At 33.8% G+C, this 17875-nt stretch overlaps 1 protein-coding gene across 9 annotated transcripts in view; it reads left to right on the forward strand.

Annotated features, from left to right (window-relative positions):
* MYSM1 (Myb like, SWIRM and MPN domains 1) overlaps positions 1–17875 on the forward strand; it is a 42815-nt gene that overhangs the window by 8966 nt on the left and 15974 nt on the right. For 8 of the 9 annotated variants that reach the window (XM_049110378.1, XM_049110385.1, XM_049110380.1 and 5 more), the window contains 8 exons: positions 1020–1098; positions 3834–3932; positions 6336–7108; positions 11435–11565; positions 12668–12771; positions 14176–14253; positions 16329–16414; positions 17591–17626. In XM_049110378.1, coding sequence (XP_048966335.1) covers positions 1020–1098; positions 3834–3932; positions 6336–7108; positions 11435–11565; positions 12668–12771; positions 14176–14253; positions 16329–16414; positions 17591–17626 — 1386 coding nt within the window. The remainder of the gene's footprint in view (positions 1–1019; positions 1099–3833; positions 3933–6335; positions 7109–11434; positions 11566–12667; positions 12772–14175; positions 14254–16328; positions 16415–17590; positions 17627–17875) is intronic. The other variant, XM_025427809.3, reaches the window with a different exon arrangement.

Genomic DNA, 17875 nt, shown 5'->3' on the forward strand with positions numbered 1-17875 from the left:
TTTCTTAGACCGATGTTGGAATGCCATGAGATAATTTTATGGTGTTATTCCTATGTCAGAATATAAGGTCCTGTCTATGTAAGCAATTCCATTAGATTATGGAAGATGGTTTCCTAGGGATTTGTGGGGAAATTTTTAAAAACTGCTATCTAATATATTAGGAATTGGCTTGTGCTCACTTCGGCAGCACATATACTATATATTAGGAATTGGCTTGATTTCTATTATTCTATTCAGTTAATTTTCACTCATTTCAAATAAAAATTTAATTTGAATTTGTGGTTTTCAAAAATTATCTAGAGAAATTAAGTATTAACTATTTTATAAATATCCTTTCCTTATAATTGAAGAAAATTTGATGTTATTTAGTGTTTATAAGCTTTCATGTTTATGATCCCTCAAAGGGTAGACTTATAGATTTACCATTGCAAAGGGTTTGAGCAGTGAGCAGACTTTGGATTTTGCATTTTGCTGAATAAATAACAGCAAAGTTAATGAGATTAATGGTTTGAATTAAATTGATGAGCTTCATCTCTGTTTTTAATTTTAATTTCTTAAGGACTACATTTCAAAAATAATAAATATAGTTTCTTCTTTTTTGGCTTGATATTTACATAGATTTACACTGAAGAATCAAAGAGATAATATTTCTGGAGCCAACTTAAACACTTAACAGGCCTTTTAGGATTTGGAAATGTCATAATGTCTGCTGATTTGTGTCCAGTCTAAGGAAGCCTATTTGTTTGTTATCACTTTGACTTCCTTTGATGTCTTTTAGTGTTATCTTCACTCAGACCCAAGGATTATTCTTTTGGGGCTCCTAACATCCTAAGCTAGAGAAGTATACAAGACAGGGTAAATCCATCCCCCAGGTAGAGGCTGCAGCCTTTTCTTCTTTTTTAACTCTTAGATTCACAGTATTGAATTTAGCCTATGGCTGTCTATAACCTTTAGCTGCATAAATATGGAATGTTCCATTTCAGACTTTTTTTTTGCATTTCCTTTTTTTTTCCCCTCAGGGCACACTCTCCTACAAAATCAGCCAGTTACTCAGTAAAGTGGACGATAGAAGAAAAAGAGCTGTTTGAACAAGGGCTGGTAAATAGAGCAATTTTTAATTTATAGTAAAATAATTTTAGAAGCCAATATTGATAGAATTATAAGGTTAATTTGTGAAGACTAGAAATTTCTTTTAATGATCACATCTTTAGTTTTTCTATTGTGATGATATTTGTAGTATAGTATGAGAGAATTCCCTTTAACTCAGACCTAAGTTATTAAAATAGATTTGGATCAGTATTTTAGATAGTTTTCACACACACACACACACACACACACACACACCCCACGTTTTTTGGTAATAATAAAACACAAGATACTGAGCTCTGTCTGTATACATCAACTACCTGGATTAAAAGGCAAAATTACTTAGTTATCTAATGTTTTCTCTTAGAAAAAAAAAACAAATAACAAAGGCAAAAAACCTTGTATATTTGGAACTGTCTGCATAATCAGCTGAATCCTTTTTTATTCAGATATTTGGCATTCTGCACACAGTCTGGATATTTTTTTAGTGGACGTAGTTAAAGACCAGAAACATTTCTGTTGCATGAATGTTTCACTGACATGTATTTAAATATCCATAAGTTACATAATAGAAAAAAAATGTACACTGGTTTCTAATTCTGAAAATTCTATTAATGTGAAGAAACTTTTAATAAAATAGAAAAATTTTTTATGGTATTAAGAGTAGGCTATAGCTTTTCCTTTAAGATACATGTTACCAGTATTATACCAATCAATTTTGAAATTATGTATATTTATATATTATTTATAAGATATTTATGTAATATGTGAGATTTATGAATGCAAATTGAAATATCATTGTTAACATTTCTATAGATTATGGGAAATAAGATGTATTTGTATTTATATAGACCTTGCCATGACATCTATATATTCTGTGATGTCTTTATATGAATAAATAAACTATCTTAAGGTTTTCTCTCCTGAGGTTTTTCTCCTGTACTGTTGATATTTTTTATATTGGTATTTCATTTTTTTTGCATGATTATCATTTTTATAACCTAACTTTAATTAAACAATCACTTATTTAAGATTGCTGCTTACTTTGGTGTTTTGCCCCATACCGAAGGCTATTATATATATGTGTATGTGTTTGTATACACACACACAAAAATGAATTGTGAATTTTTGGTTATTGTTGACACTGGTGGTAACAATAGGGGCTACATCTTCATGGATCAAACTTCAAAGAGTATTTGAAGTTAGAGGTGTTAAGTTTCCCAGTCACTCCTGCCTGTGCCGTTAGTTCTCTTTGCCTTAGGTAACAATTGTCACCTGTTCTTTGCGTGTCCTTCTAGAGATATTTTGTCCCTATTTATGCCAATAGGCATTTATTTATATAGATAGATAGATAGATAGATAGATAGATAGATAGATAAATGGATATTTTAAACCTAGAATGTTTTCCCACAGAAATACGTGGAATCGTTGGTTGTATCCCCACCCTTTTTAACCTTTTGATACAGTTTGCTTATACAGTGAGCTCTCTCAGGCTTTAGAGAAGGGAATTACGTGGTACCAGATGGTGAAGGAAGATTTTTTCCTTCCCTTTTGGGCATAGATCTCTTTCTTTGCTCTCTTTTAAAATTGGTGAATGTTTGCTTTGTTCCTCTTGTTGGTGTATCCTCTCCAATTTCCATAATGCCCAAGCCCCCACAATCTCAACTGGTTATAGATCTTTGGCATGTCTCAAAGTGCTCCATCCTAGGAAGTGATTGATTTGCCTTTATCCCACAATATGTATAACTAATTCTTCAGTAAGTTGATCTTAGCTACGTATTTATTAATAACCATCTTAAGTAATTAATTTATACTTACTGAGAATTTTCCTGTAAGTACTTTTAATTTTAAGAAATTGCATGTCAGATTTTCTCATGAATATCAGAAATAAATATATATTTGTTTATCATTTGGGTCAGGTTTTGAAGATGATTTGCCACCATAAGTCATGACCTGTAGATATCATAACCTATTCTGTAAATTTGGCCGTTGGGATCAGCTTCCCTGAGTGAGTTGTGGAGATACTGTGAAGATTTAGGTATCAAATATTAGACTTGATACCTAAAAATTCCCTTTAGCTTTAAAATTATATTGCATTCCTTTCTTTGCTTCAGAAAGCACCAGAGCTCCCTTAGGATCTCAGTTTTTTCCCTACCACAGCTTCGTTGTTAGCAGGCACACAGCCTTTAACAGTACAGGTGTATAGGGAGGTGTCGGTTGCAGGTTGCTTCATTTGTGATTCCTTCATTCTTCTAAGTCTGTTTTCTGTGATACCTGTGTGGAGTAAAAGTATCTGCTATGGGACAGGTATTGAATATTGTACCAGGTGGAATATGGGTAAAAAAAGATATTTTGAAATTAGTGTCAGGTATATAATCAGTTGATTCTAGAAGTAGAAAATATAACCTGCCTCTTTTTCAGACAGTTTTCCAGATTTGGAGCATGGTAATGTGCAATATGAGTATATACTGTTAGGAATACATAAAAGTGGTGGATCTTCATTTAGATAGCTGGAAAAAGAAAACTAATTTCTAAATCATTGTGGTCACTTTTCAGATGTTGAGATTCCAAAAGAGTATGGACTTTGATTTAAGAGTCTTAGCTTATCTATAAGGCTTCATTGTGTGCTTTAGAAAATAAAGATGGGTTTGGTTTTCTTTTTTTAGCTTTTTAAAAATGTGCAGTTGCTTGGAATATTAATAAATACATTAATCAAGATCAATTTCTTTTCCATTTTGATAACATAGGCTAAATTTGGCCGAAGGTGGACCAAAATTGCAAAACTAATTGGAAGTCGCACTGTTTTACAAGTTAAGAGTTATGCCAGGCAGTACTTTAAAAATAAGGTAAGCAGGATATAAATGTCCTAGTTAATAATTATTAATATTAATAATATTAATAATAATATTTTATATTTATATTTTATAATAATTTTAATAATATTAATAATATTTGCAATAAAATTAGTAAGCAAAAGTAGTTCTTTAATTCAAGCATTAAAGTCAATGTTCAGAGTTTTTGTAGTGAAAGAATTTTATATTCATAAAGTACTCAATGCATGTTTATCTTTAAAAATCTCAAAGTATATCTTCAGTGTTTTGAGTATAGACTGCTATTAGAAGGCATTGTTTCCTAGAAAAATATCTTTTCATTTTAAAGATTTACTTTGTAGCTTTTTTGTTTTTATTATTGTTCCTTTTATTAGCAAGATACATATTGTAAATTCTGAAGAGTCTGACTTAAAAACCAGTCTTTTCAATATGTGAGTGCAAGACCCAGTCCAGAAAAACAAGCCCACAAGCTGCAGAATGATGTTTGAAAATGCAAGTTGTTAGGGGCACCTGGCTGGCTCAGTCTGCAGAGTGTGCTACTCCTGCTCTCGAAGTCATGCGTCCAAGCCCCACGTTGGCACAGAGCTTACCTCTGTTCTGGCTTCAAGACAGGCTGGGGAAATTCCTGGACTTTACTTGGAGGTTAACGGCTCCAAAACAAAATTGATGCTGAATGTTCCAAAAGCTTGGACTGGCTCCTACTCTGAACATTTTGTTCCTGCTCCATCTTCATGACGGCAGCTTCCATTACATTCTCAGGACTCCACGATCTGTGGCTTCAGCTCACTTCTCTGCTGGGCCATGATCTCTAGGCACCCGGGCCATCCTAGTAGCCTCAGAACTTCTGTCCAAAGATTTGCATTGTAGTTTTTAGGAATGATTAGAGCTTAGAGCCATAAATGCTAACATGATGCTAAAATCTATTTAATAGCGGTGATGAAACTTTTATAATTTTTATGAGGAATTATCTGAAAACTTCAATAAGTTGCAGGATTCAGAAAAGGATAATTATATTTGGTCTGGTTCTTTAATCTTTCAAGTAATCTGTGCGTGTTTAACCACGTAGTTGTGATATTTAGAAATTTTTAGTATATTCCCTGCTTGAGTTCTGGAAACAGAATTATATAGAATTTGAAAGGGTCTTAAGTGAAATTTGCTGTTTTCTTTTAATGCAAATAATGAGTTTTTCTCTGAATACAAGATTTAGATAATTTAGTGTCATTTGAGCATAGGAAGTAAGTAATATCAATCATCTACTCCCTCTTTAACCAAGCAAAAGCATTTTCAAGGCAGTCAGGCAAAGTTAAGGTATTCTGGAAGAGAATAAAGCTTAACTTGGTTAATCCTATTCCGTATTCCTATTACTCCTATTCCTACTCAGATTGGAACATGCAGAACATATTGGGGTGTCAGTTTTACTTAAAAACTTGGGGAAAGGAGACATCATGATGCTAAAGGAGACATTCATACAAAATATAATACAAATCTTACCTGAATTTTTAAGGTTAAAACAGGAGACTTCAAGTAAATAGCAAGGTCATTAAAGGGTGTTCCAAGGCCATGTGTCCAAAACTCCTTTTCTTTCCTGCTACCTTTTTGTTTTCTAAATAGTAAGCCAGTTAACCTCAAATACTAGATTCTGGGATTCTGTTGTGATACAGGATCTGCAGGTAAGCTCTTTTTAGGAGCTATCCTCCCTTGGGTATGCCAGACATATACAAGATTTTTCAAAAACTGTATGTAAAGATTTTATTCTAAATCATTTTTATTCATTGACAATCATTTTCTTTTCCATGACTAGATATTTATGTTATAAAAGTACATAAAGAAGATAATTTCATGCCTTAAATTGTTAGTTGTGTAATACTGCAGCTACATTAAATGAACCTTTGAAAATATTTGTTTCTTGTATATCTGAATTTAAATGAAAGATGAATTTAATTTACTAAATTAAAGATATGTGACAGATTCCTTTAATATGTTATAATGCTGTTTAGCATTATAAAAAATAATCAGCTGAGGTATCTGATACTCTAAGAAATTAGCCATTAAAAATATTTTAATACCTTAAAGAATACTTTAGTATGACAGTTGTTCATTCTCTGTGGTTGTTCTGAGCCAGATTCCTGTTTTAAACTTAATATTGAAAAACAAGATAGTAGTTGTAAATAGGTCATGATTATTTAATTAATAAAATCACCCAGCCATGAATGAGTCAAAAATATATTGATGGAAAATTGGAATGATATTTTACATTCAAAATGCAGTTGTAAATCCTTAGAAGAAAAGCACAATAAAGGTATAATTATACCATTGACATGTACTCAGTTTAATAATACTGTATTTATTATATATATGGCAGTAGTTAAATTTTAAAATATTAATATTATGGGGCTTTTATCTTGATTTTTTAATAAGGTAAAATTAGATGGTCCAGAGAAGGAAACACCAAATCAGAAGAGCAGCAGTGATCTTCAGATTAAAACTGAAGGTGAAGGCACAAAGGCATGGACGCCATCAGATCTAAGGGGACGTGCTGATCCCAACTTGAATGCTATAAAAATTGAGCAGTTATCTGATGATGAAGAAATAGACATCACAGATGAGGCAGATGAGTTGACTTCTCAAGCTCCCCAAAAGAATTCTAGCAATGATGTCTTATTAAACATTCCTAGTAGTATAAGTCATGAATCCAGCCAAGGGGAATTTATTGCTTCTTACAACCAAGAAGATTCTGTATCTAAATCTTCCAAGGAATATTTTCAGAATATAAAGCAGGGAGAAATGGAAGCACTTTCAAGCTCAGGAAGTAAATTTTGGACTGAAACACAGAACACTAGTGACAAAAAGTCCCTTGAATTAAATGATCAGAAATGTAATAAAATGATGAAAAACTCTGAAAAACATGATGGAAGTGGAATAATGGATGATGCCAGGCCATTGTCTTCTCCAGAGCCTTGTGAAGTTCAGAAACACTTGAGTGATAATGAATTGCTTTTTCATTCTTCCTATCAAATGGAGGACGAGAGCCATGAGGAAGAAGAGCTTAAGCCACCAGAACAAGAAGTAGAAATAGATAGAAATACCATTCAAGAAGAAGAAAAACAAGCAATTCCTGAGTTTTTTGAGGGACGCCATGCTAAAACACCAGAACGCTATTTGAAAATTAGGAATTACATTTTGGATCAGTGGTAAGGAAGAACTATATTTTAGATACTGTTTTAAAACTTAACCATGCTCTAGAATATTTTAATTAGGCCTATGCAGAATTTTACATTGCTAGTGATACAGAGAGCTTGAACATGTGAATATATTTTAATAGGCAAGACTTAAAATTTCTCATAGTGAAATTTTCTTTGAAAGCTTTGGTAAATATTGTTATCTCTAGCTATCTCAACCCATCTGTCTGTTCATTAAGAGTATTTGGTCCTGGATAACAGGGATAATTTGCTTTGAGAAGCAGTTTCTTAGGACAGTATTCGGAAGAAACAGAAAACACTACTATACCAGAAAAAGGGGGAGAACATCTTTCCTAGTTTATCACGTATTTGTAAGTACAAAAAGAAACTTTTGTTGACAGATATATTTCTGTCATTAAATGTGGCTAGATTACAGAAACCATTCTCCATAGGTGCTTTCAGCTTTGAACTTGTAACATAATGTGTTAATAATCCCTTCATCCAGCTTCATCAGTATACAAGACTTTTTCTGATATGTGACATTTATCTTCTAAATTGTCAAAATTTGAATTATTTAGCATTGGATAGGGCATAAACCAAAGAATTTCCCACCTTCTCAGCCTAAGTGCTCTGCAAATAATTTGAATTTTCCATAGTTTAATTAAGATGTTATCAAACATTCATAATTGTTATTGCTTTAGGAGATACTGAGTTGCATAGGGCCATTTTTACAGAGGACTTGTGCTGTAACCTAGGAAGATTTGCCAAAGGAAAACATGTAACCAGGCTTGTTACATCAGTACCCTTCATTACTCCCACAATATTAATTTGGCTTTTAAAGATAGTTCTATTCTAAATGAAAGATTTTTGTTCTTGTTCTTGACATGTGATTGTCTTGCTGATGCTTGGGATGGCTAAAGTAAAATTTCTGGGTACAGGGGGTATCAAATGAAAGAATAATTACAAGGAACAACTGATATTTGCATAGTGCTTTACAGTTTACAGAAAGCTTTTCCATGTTTGATTCCTCAGAACAATCCTATAAAATAGGCAGGTGGTGTTTTTTTGTGTCTGATCGATTTTGTGGTCTCGCAAAGTTTAGGGGCCTTTGATCATACAACCAGTTACTGACAGAAGGACCTGTGTGCAGGTCAGCTCTATCACTCTCTCCATTATTTCACATTGCCTGATCCGTTCACACTGTTGAAGAAGATCAGTCAAATTAGATCTCTATGGGTATCTAATTTTGTTTTTGTAAATAGAAGGATGAATGGCCAAAGTTGAAGAACTTCAAAATAATAACTCAAAAATTTTTTATCTACATGTATCATCAATGAGTGACTTAATAGTACTTTAATCAATTTGATTTATTTGAATTTTGGATTCCCAATAAGGCAGAATAATTTACATAGATAGTATAAATGATATGGCAGTAGTTTCCTAATCTAATCTAATAGTTTCCTAATCTGGCCTTAGTTCATAAAACCAGTTAAATGTTGTTTCAGTATGGTGATTTAGCAGAACAGTGAAAGAAAAATGTTTCGAATAGGAACTCAAAGCTATTCTTTTCAGAAATAGAAGAGGGGACTGGAGGTGGTGTTAAAAAAAAAAAAAAAGTAGAAGAGTTAAAGTTTTAAAATAAAAAGGCCTGCTAGATTTGTTTGTGGCTAAAAGATCCTTTCCATAAAATCACATGCAACTGACTCCCTGTTTAGAAGTATGTTTTATTAAGGTAACCAATACCATTATTATTGAATGCCTATGGAATGCATGTAAATGTATTTAAATCATCCCCAGTCCTCTTGACAACCTTGTCCTCATTTTACAGATGAGAAAAGTGAGGTTCAAAGAGGAAAAGGAACTTGTTCAAGGTCACATTAGGTGGAGTTGATTTCAGGGTCTGCAGTCTTGACTCTGTATTTTCACACTTCATCCAGGTCTTTGACCCAGACTTTTCACTCTCCCTTGGATGCTCCCCCAACCTGGCCCCCAAGATCTTGATGAATTGTGCTTCATTGTCTCCTTCAGATCTGCTCCATGGAAATGAAAGAACTTCACTACCCCCACCCTATGTAAAATAAAATAGTTCACATGTCTGCCTCTCACTCTCTTACTCCGTATTTTATTGATCTTCGTAGGACTTATTACTACTGAAAATATTATGTTTTTATTTGTACATTGTCTCCCCTTTCTCCCCCTTTCCTCCTCATAATAATACAGGCTTCACAGGAGCAGATTTTTGTTTTTTCATTGTTAACACCCCTAGTGCTTAGGGCAATGCTTGTCTAAGCAAATACAGAGGCACTCTATTTACTAAATGGGAAAAGATGACCCAAATGAATCATGAACAGGTATCTTTAGAGGCCCTACCATTTGTTCAGCACTGTACTAGTGCTGAGCTCGGTTTAAAGACTTTTGAGTTGGGTGATCTTTAATTAAATTAATAGTTTTTAAGATTCCTATAGACTTTTGGTAGCCAGTTATACCATGTTCATTCCTGCTTTCTTACCTTTATTTGTGCAGTTTGTTTCCTTTTCTTTCACACTGAAGTGAAGTGAAAACACACTGAAATCTCAGCTTCTCAGTAGAATTTCTTTTTTCCCCCCTAAGATTTTATTTATTTTACAGCAAGCATGTAAGTGAGGGAAGGAGCAAAGGCAGAGGGAGAGGATCCCAAGCAGACTGCCTACTGAATCAGGGCAATGCACGAGACTCAATCTCACAATCCTGAGATCATGGTTGACCTGAGTGGAAACCAATAGTTAGGTGCTTAGCCAACTGAGTCACCCAAGTGCCCCTCAAATTTCTGATACCCTCCCACATCATAAATTACTTTGCCTTCCCTGAATGTCTGTAGAATTTATGTTTTTTTTTAAGATTTTATTTATTTATTCATGAAGACAGAAAGAGAGAGAGAGAAGAAAGGCAAAGACACAGAGGGAAAAGCAGGCTTCATGCAGGGAGCCCGACGTGGGACTGGATCCTGGGACTCCAGGATTACGCCCTGGGCCGAAGGCAGGCGCTAAACTGCTAAGCCACCCAGGGATCCCCAGAATTTATGATTTTTAAGTTTGGCTTCTGCTTCGACAGGCCTTACTGAATATCCTGTCTAAGATAGTCGGTCCCTAGTTGTCTCTGACTATCCCCTATCCTTTTTTTTTCCTTCCTAGCATTTACTGCTACCTGACATTGTTTTATTTATATATAATAATATAGTAATATGTTATATATAATTTATATAGTAATATATAGTAATATATATAGTTAATATAATTAATATATAGTAATATATAATATATAGTACATATTATTCATTATACGTATTGTCCTATTAGCATGTAAAATTAGGAACTTTATATTCATATTTGTATCTTTACTGCCTGCAACAGTGGCTGGCGTGTAGGATGCAAAAATTTTTTTGTAGAATATAATAAATAAGAAATGCCTGTTATATAATGTATCAGAATACTTGGTTTATAATGTCTGTACGTAAATCTTGACTTTATTTTTGTAAGTGAATACTTTAATCCCTCTGCTTTTTTGTTTCCTCATCTCTAAAGTAAGAATAGTAAAATGTACTTTGTAGAGTTATGAGGATTAAAGTTGTATAATTATTAGTACTGACACAGCATTCAGTAATTGCTACTGTTAGTAAGTTCTTCGTTACTCTTAAACTCTATATACCATGGTACAATAAGTATATTCAGTAAATCTCTGTTTTTATTATGTAAAGTTTAAGTTTTTCATAGTCTTTGGGCATTTCTTGATTCCTTGGAAATCCTGTAAATGTATTTCTATTTTCCACAGAGAGTAAGCACTTGATATTTGCCTAATGTTTAAAAACCAATATAAAACTTTTAAGCATCATAAGGTAGCTTATAATTAAAAGATACTGCCCGGCAATGTAAAAGTAGATGAACCTAAGTAATATATAAAATTAGAAAAGCCTGATGTTAAATACTTTAGATATATCATCAGAGTGCTCTTTTTATTCAAAGATTGAGGCTTGAATTTGGATCTATAGACAAAGCTTCTAATTTTAAAATCCTGGGATACCTGGAGTCTGTTACATTTCATATGGAAAAAAAGTAATAATAAAAATTACATTATACTCGTATAATAAAAGTCACATTATACTCGTATGTTATTTTATCATTTAAAGATATTTCAGGAAAAAGTACACTTGGGTGTTATGTATTAGCATTGTTCTTCCTACACATTTACCAATTGAGAAGGGGTAAATTTTTAAGATATTTCAAATATTAAAAGTAATCCCCAGAAATCTTTTTTTCATGTTTTTATTTATCCAAAATAACTGTACTTCCATCTCTTAATTAGGGAGATATGCAAACCGAAATACTTAAATAAGACCTCAGTACGTCCTGGCCTGAAGAACTGTGGGGATGTTAATTGTATTGGACGGATTCATACATACCTCGAGTTGATAGGAGCAATCAATTTTGGATGTGGTAAAAATAAAAACCCAACAACATCTTTTACTCAACATTTTTTATCGTTAGAGCACCCATTAACTTCTTTCATGATTAGAATTCAAGCAGATTTAGTATAGATAGAGAATTCAGAAAGATGCTATAACATTATGGAGTAAATGTATTGAGTTTTTTAAAGATATTTCTGTTGATTAAACTGTATTTTCCTATAACCTACAGTGAAATTGGTATATAAGGAAAAATAGTCTACTTAAGTAGTAGAAGTAATATAACAATGCAGCTTTTTGTCAAGTAAAAGTAATTTTAAGAAATTCTAGTAATAGCCCATTTAATTTGTGTAATCTATATTAATGCTAGAAATACTGTCTAGCAGTGTTTAAAGAAAACGACTTATGAGCCTCTACACTTAAATGTAATAAAAGTGCTAAAATATTTTTCATGGAAGAAAGTTTCTTTTACTAAAAACTAGGTTTTTCTCAAATTTAAAGTCAATGAATATGCATGATTTTAAATGTATTCTTCACTTTTATTGAATTAATGTGACACAGAACATTTTGAAGAAAAATAATAACCATAGTTGCAAAGTAATAAAGTAATTAGAACTTTGTAACCCATGGTTTCAGAAGAGTATATTCTATGATATATCTATGAGAAGCCATTAACCAGAAAGTTTCTTATCAGAGATTATTTTATTTCATAGAGAGAAAGAGAGAAAATTAAGAGTCTACCCTGTGGTCTGTCCTTCATTTCAGTGTCTTTGTTTCCCCAAGCACTGTACATGGGACTGGCTGGTCAAGAGAACTAAGATCTCCTAGCTTCCTCAGTCACACAAGAAAAATCGTGTTTTCTGCATTAGACCTCTGAATTCAGAAGAGTGGGCTTAGCACTCATTTAATTAGAAATTAAATTACCCATCTCACAAAAACCCCGTTTTATTGAGATTTCCTTAAGAGCATTACTTTTACATGAGGACTTCCAAGTGGTTGTAGAGTAGGTTTAGAAGATCAGGTATAACAAAACTTAGAAATTGGCTTACAACTTAACATCTGTGTAGATGTGTCTTCCTAGTTAACCAATGAGTTTCAGAAAATAATTGATTGTTTTTCCTGAATTCCAATAGAACAGGCTGTATACAACAGGCCACAACCAGTTGACAAAGTACGAGTCAGAGACCGAAAAGATACAGTCGAAGCATACCAGCTTGCACAGCGGCTGCAATCTATGGTAAGCAGCCACCCTTTGGTAAGAGACCTCTTCAAATTGCTCCTTGCCCTGTTGAGTAAGGTGTGCTTCCTTCTCACCAGTGATTTAACAAATAGACATTTAGTGGAAGAACATGTTTTCTCAAGTATTTCACCATAGCCATTCACTTTCTTGGTTCCCATTCAGTTTCATGTTAAAAGGCAAAAAACAAAAAAAAAAAAGCCCTCAGTTCACTGACAGACCCTTGTGCTTTGCTGGCGACATGGTCTTAGACTGCTTGGTTCTAGTTTCTTTATCTAGCATGTCTTTACATCTATACAGTTAAGCTCTTTTTTTCTCTTTCAGTTCCTTTTTTTTTTTTTTAAGATTTTATTTATTTATTCATGAGAGATAGACACACACACAGAGGCAGAGAAGCAGAGGGAGAAGAAGGCTCCATGCAGGGAGCCTGACGTGAGACTCGATCCCGCGTCTCCGGGATCAGGCCCTGGGCTGAAGGCAGTGCTAAACCACTGAGCCACGGGAGCTGCCTAGTTACTTTGTTTTAAAGTTTGAACTTTAGGTTTCAGCTTTTTGGAATAGCTATCCAAACTATTGTAGTCTTTTTTTAATTCCTGAGGTTATTGAGTTTTAAATATCTTAAAATTCATGAATCTAATTTTTAAAATAAATGATCCTACAAGTCCTCTAAAAAACCTCATTGGTTTTACTAATAAAATAGGTTGAATTGATAAAAAGTGAGGCAAATGAAGAAAAGTGTCCATAATAAAGTGGGTATTTTTCTCAGAGTATTTAGGCCATAAACCATTTCTACTTAGATTTACTGTAGTGAGAAAGGATGTTTTTAGATATAGTTGCTGGAAGGAGTGCTATTTGTACGTTGGCTTGTGAGCCAGTGCATTTTAAAGGCTTCAGTGTTGAGGTCTACAAAACTGGGTATTAGTAATCCAGTCAGTTAACTTTGTGCTTTTTTATTATTTGTATCCATTAGGCAATCTTTCCCTTTGTAAGCCTGAGAAATAATTATTTTGCTTCTAGTTTTCAGTATTCTACTTCTTGCTGTGGGTTCTTGGAAGCTTTCTACCACAAGTGGTTGAGAGGGAAGTCATTTTCTTGATGGTTCTTTTGGTCTTAAAAATATCTTTTGTCCTAGTATTTTAGCTGCTAAAGGTAAAGAAAAATGAAAATTCAAGAAGAAATCTAAGTAAACTTGAGAGGATCATTACTGATTTATTTCTGAGGATAGTGCTATTAAAAATAAGTCAATAAAAATTTGGTTATGCATTGCTAATCAGAGATTATAATATTTTAAGAAAAAAATTAACTGATTTTTAGAAAAATGTCATTTTGGTATTGTATATTACTGTGCTGTGATTTCTCCAAGTTAATCTTGTTACCTTTTGCATTATTTTAATCTTACCACAGCGCACAAGGAGACGTAGGGTCCGAGACCCATGGGGAAATTGGTGTGATGCAAAAGACTTAGAAGGACAAACCTTTGAGGTAACTTTGACCTTTGCAAATAGCTCATCAGTAAAAGTTAACCTGCCAATTAACATTTGTATATCTTAATGCCACATATATTACACTCATTTGTATGTGTATGTATCCTTCCCATGTTACCCATGTTAATTTGCTTGTGTAAAAATCACCAATAAACAACAAAATAGAAGGCATTGGTACAGTTAACTAGGCGTTTGATTCATTTCCTGAATTTTAATTATCTACCTCTGCATTCTAGTTCTAGCTCAAAAATACCTGCCAAGGTGCCAGGAAGTTAGTATGCCTAATTCATTTTAGTAAACATTTGTAGGATAATGTTTTAAATTTTTTTTTTTTTTTTTTTTTTTTTTAATTTATGATAGTCACAGAGAGAGAGAGAAAGAGGCAGAGACTCAGGTAGAGGGAGAAGCAGGCTCCATGCACCGGGAGCCCGACGTGGGATTCGATCCCGGGTCTCCAGGATCGCGCCCTGGGTCAAAGGCAGGCGCCAAACCGCTGCGCCACCCAGGGATCCCTGTTTTAATACGGCATTTAAAATCTTGTTCTACACATTAGACATAATTTAAATTACAAATATTAAAGTATTTCTTATAAAAACTGATCCAAAAGAGAAACACAGGCAATGAATGTGTGTGTGTGTATTCTAAATCTATATAATTTATTTGTGAACATCTAGTGCAGTAGAATGGAAAGAATTTGTGAATGGGTACTTAACTGACTTTGTTACCTTGAGCAGTTTCTTAACCACTAAAGTTCAGGTTTATCTATAAAGTGTGGATAATATCTCTCAAAGAACTGTTGTGAAAATTAAGTGAAGGAAGTAGGATAAAATGTGTGGAGGTCCTAGTACTAGGCACTTAATAAGCCTTGCATATACCAGTTACTCAGTAAATGTTACTTCTCCTGGGTTTCAGTGCCAAAAAAAAAAAAAAATTGTTCTCTTTCTCTCTTTCCTATTCCCTGCCCCCAACCTCACGCCTAAGCACCAATATCGGCACATTAGTAATTCGTGGTTCCTGTCTAAAAGGAACTTATATTTCTGGTAGGAAAGATGATCTGTGATAAGTTCCATAAGATTGGTCTTAAGAAAGGTGAGGTCTTGGGATGCCTGGGTAGCTTAGTTGTTGAGCATCTGCCTTCAGCTCAGGGTCTTGGGGTCAAGTCCCACATCGGGCTCCCCTCGAAGAGCCAGCTTCTCCCTCTGTCTGTGTCTCTGCCTCTCTCTCTGTGTCTCCTGAATAAATAAATAAGATCTTGAAAAAAATAAGGGAAGTATCAGGTCTCCCCCAAAGAGTGTGATCAGAGGTGGTGTCACAGAAAATGTGATATTTCATCTGTGACATGAAGGATAAGCAGGAGGATTAGTGCATGAAGGCATTCCAGGCTAAGGGAGCAGCCTAAATAAAGGTACAGATGGGGAAAAAATATCAGACATATTCTGGAAAAAATGCCTAGTTCATTTGGGCTGGAGTGTAAAGAGTGGTAGTAGAAGTGGGATGAAAGATGTGTTCTGTACTTCACATTATTATCAGGATTTTATAAACATTAATTAAATCATCTCTATAACACCAGAACATTGTTGTTATTACTACTTGTGTTCCTGTGTGAAAGGTAAGGAAATTAAAGCACAGAAAACTAAGGTAACTTGGCCAGGGCCACCCAGTGGGTAGCAGAGCCAGGCTTTTTATCTCCAGAATCTGTGCTCTTTACCATTATGTTACAATGTCTCCTGCTTGGGGAAGAAAACTCAACACAGTAGGACTTGGTGATTAAGTAAGTGGAGGGACTCAGGTGATTTCTGAGGTTTTTGAACCTGGGTGGTGCCATTAATTGAAATGAGCAAAACAAGAGAAGGAATAAGTTTTAAGTTTGGTATGGTTGTAGATTGGGGAACAATTTTTTTATCTGTTTCCTAGCATTTCAATTTGATAGTAGAAAGAAGGACATAACATCTACATGAACATGGTCAATCTCGTTCTCACATGCCCTTAAATATGGTCTAAGAGTTGTTTTTGTTTTTTATTAATTCTCTCAGTGGCTGATGGACTCTGATCAACTGGTGTTTTGTATTTTAGCATCTTTCTGCTGAGGAATTGGCAAGAAGAAAAGAGGAAAAATGTAAACCTGTCAAATCCTCAAAAGTACCAAGACCAACAAAAAGGTATACCATTATATAATTTTTTTAACTTCTCACAAATGATTAGGAAATGCATGGGAAAAAATATCTCATATAACATTATATTAAGTTGAAAAATACTAACATTTTGAAATTTTTTATTTCACTGATTATCAATTTGGAAGACCTCGAGCAAAAGTTTTAAATTTATGTGGGTTTAGTGACTGTAGGATCCAACATATGTTGTAAAGGGGCTTTAATTATGACAAGTCATTCAACTCCTTAGATATTTTAAACAGCAGGTAACCTCATGAAATGGTTCTTTCTTTGATTGGTGCTGATTGTTAGCAAGGTTTTTTGTTTCTTAAATAATCTTATATTTGTAACGTGTAAGAGTAAAGGTCACCAAATAAGTTAAATGTCTTGATTTTCTAGACACTCACTTTTTGCAGATGCCCCATTGAATAGGGTATAGTTTTGTCAGTGTCCCTTTTAAAACAAGATTATCTAGGAATGCTACTAAGTCATTTTCAATGGAAAGAGCCCTAATGCTTAACCAGGAGTGTGTCCCTAGGTGTAAGTTACATAAAGCCTTAAGCCTTCAGTCCTCGTTTATAAAATAGTAGCTATAATAGCTAACTCTGTTATCTATGCTTTAAGCACTTCATGTATATGAACTCTTTAAATACTCATAAGTACCCTATGCAGTAGTTAATATCATTCCCACATTATAGATGAGGAAACTGAGACACAAAAAAGGTTGAGTGACTTGCCCGTGCTTGTCAGTGATGAGGCTGTGATTTACATCTAGGCAGTTAGTTTAAGGAATCCTATTGCTGACCATCATATTATTTATATATCACCTCTCTAAAATAAAAATTAAAACTTAAAGTTGAATTGAACACCAATAAAAAATAAATTTATGAAATACTAGACTCCTCATCTAGTATCTAGACATTTGATTCTCTGAATCTAAATGTGAGATTTATTGTGACTCCCAAGTCCCCGTTCCAATTTGTCAGGATCTTTCTGAATCCAGATCCACTTTTCTCATATTTGCCTTCATAACTTTGAATCATCAGCATTTCAGTAAGTTACCTCTTCTGTCATTGGCCACTGATTAAATAAAATGTTTAACTGAGATAAATGTAAGGCTCAGACTTCATTGTTCAATCAGCTGTACGTTGCCATGGTTAACCCGTGTCTTTTCATCTTATGCAGAAGAAAAATTTTAGCAGATGTCTTGCTTATATTCAGGTAAAATATATTTGAATCTTTATGAGTCTGCTAGTTTCTAGCAGATCAGTCCTATCAAAAATAAAATTTAGATTTACTTCTATTTTCATAGATCATTATTATTATTCTTAGTAGTCACCTCTTCATTTGGTAAAGGCTCAAAATCAGCTGTTTAATAATCTTTTCCAGAATTTCTCAATATTTAACCCTCTGCTTCTAAAGTCTGTTTTTCCCATGTTTTGAAAACAAGTCCGGGGGCACCAATAGCAG

The sequence above is a fragment of the Canis lupus genome, chromosome 5, assembly GCF_003254725.2.
Source record: "Canis lupus dingo isolate Sandy chromosome 5, ASM325472v2, whole genome shotgun sequence".
NCBI lineage: Eukaryota > Metazoa > Chordata > Mammalia > Carnivora > Canidae > Canis > Canis lupus.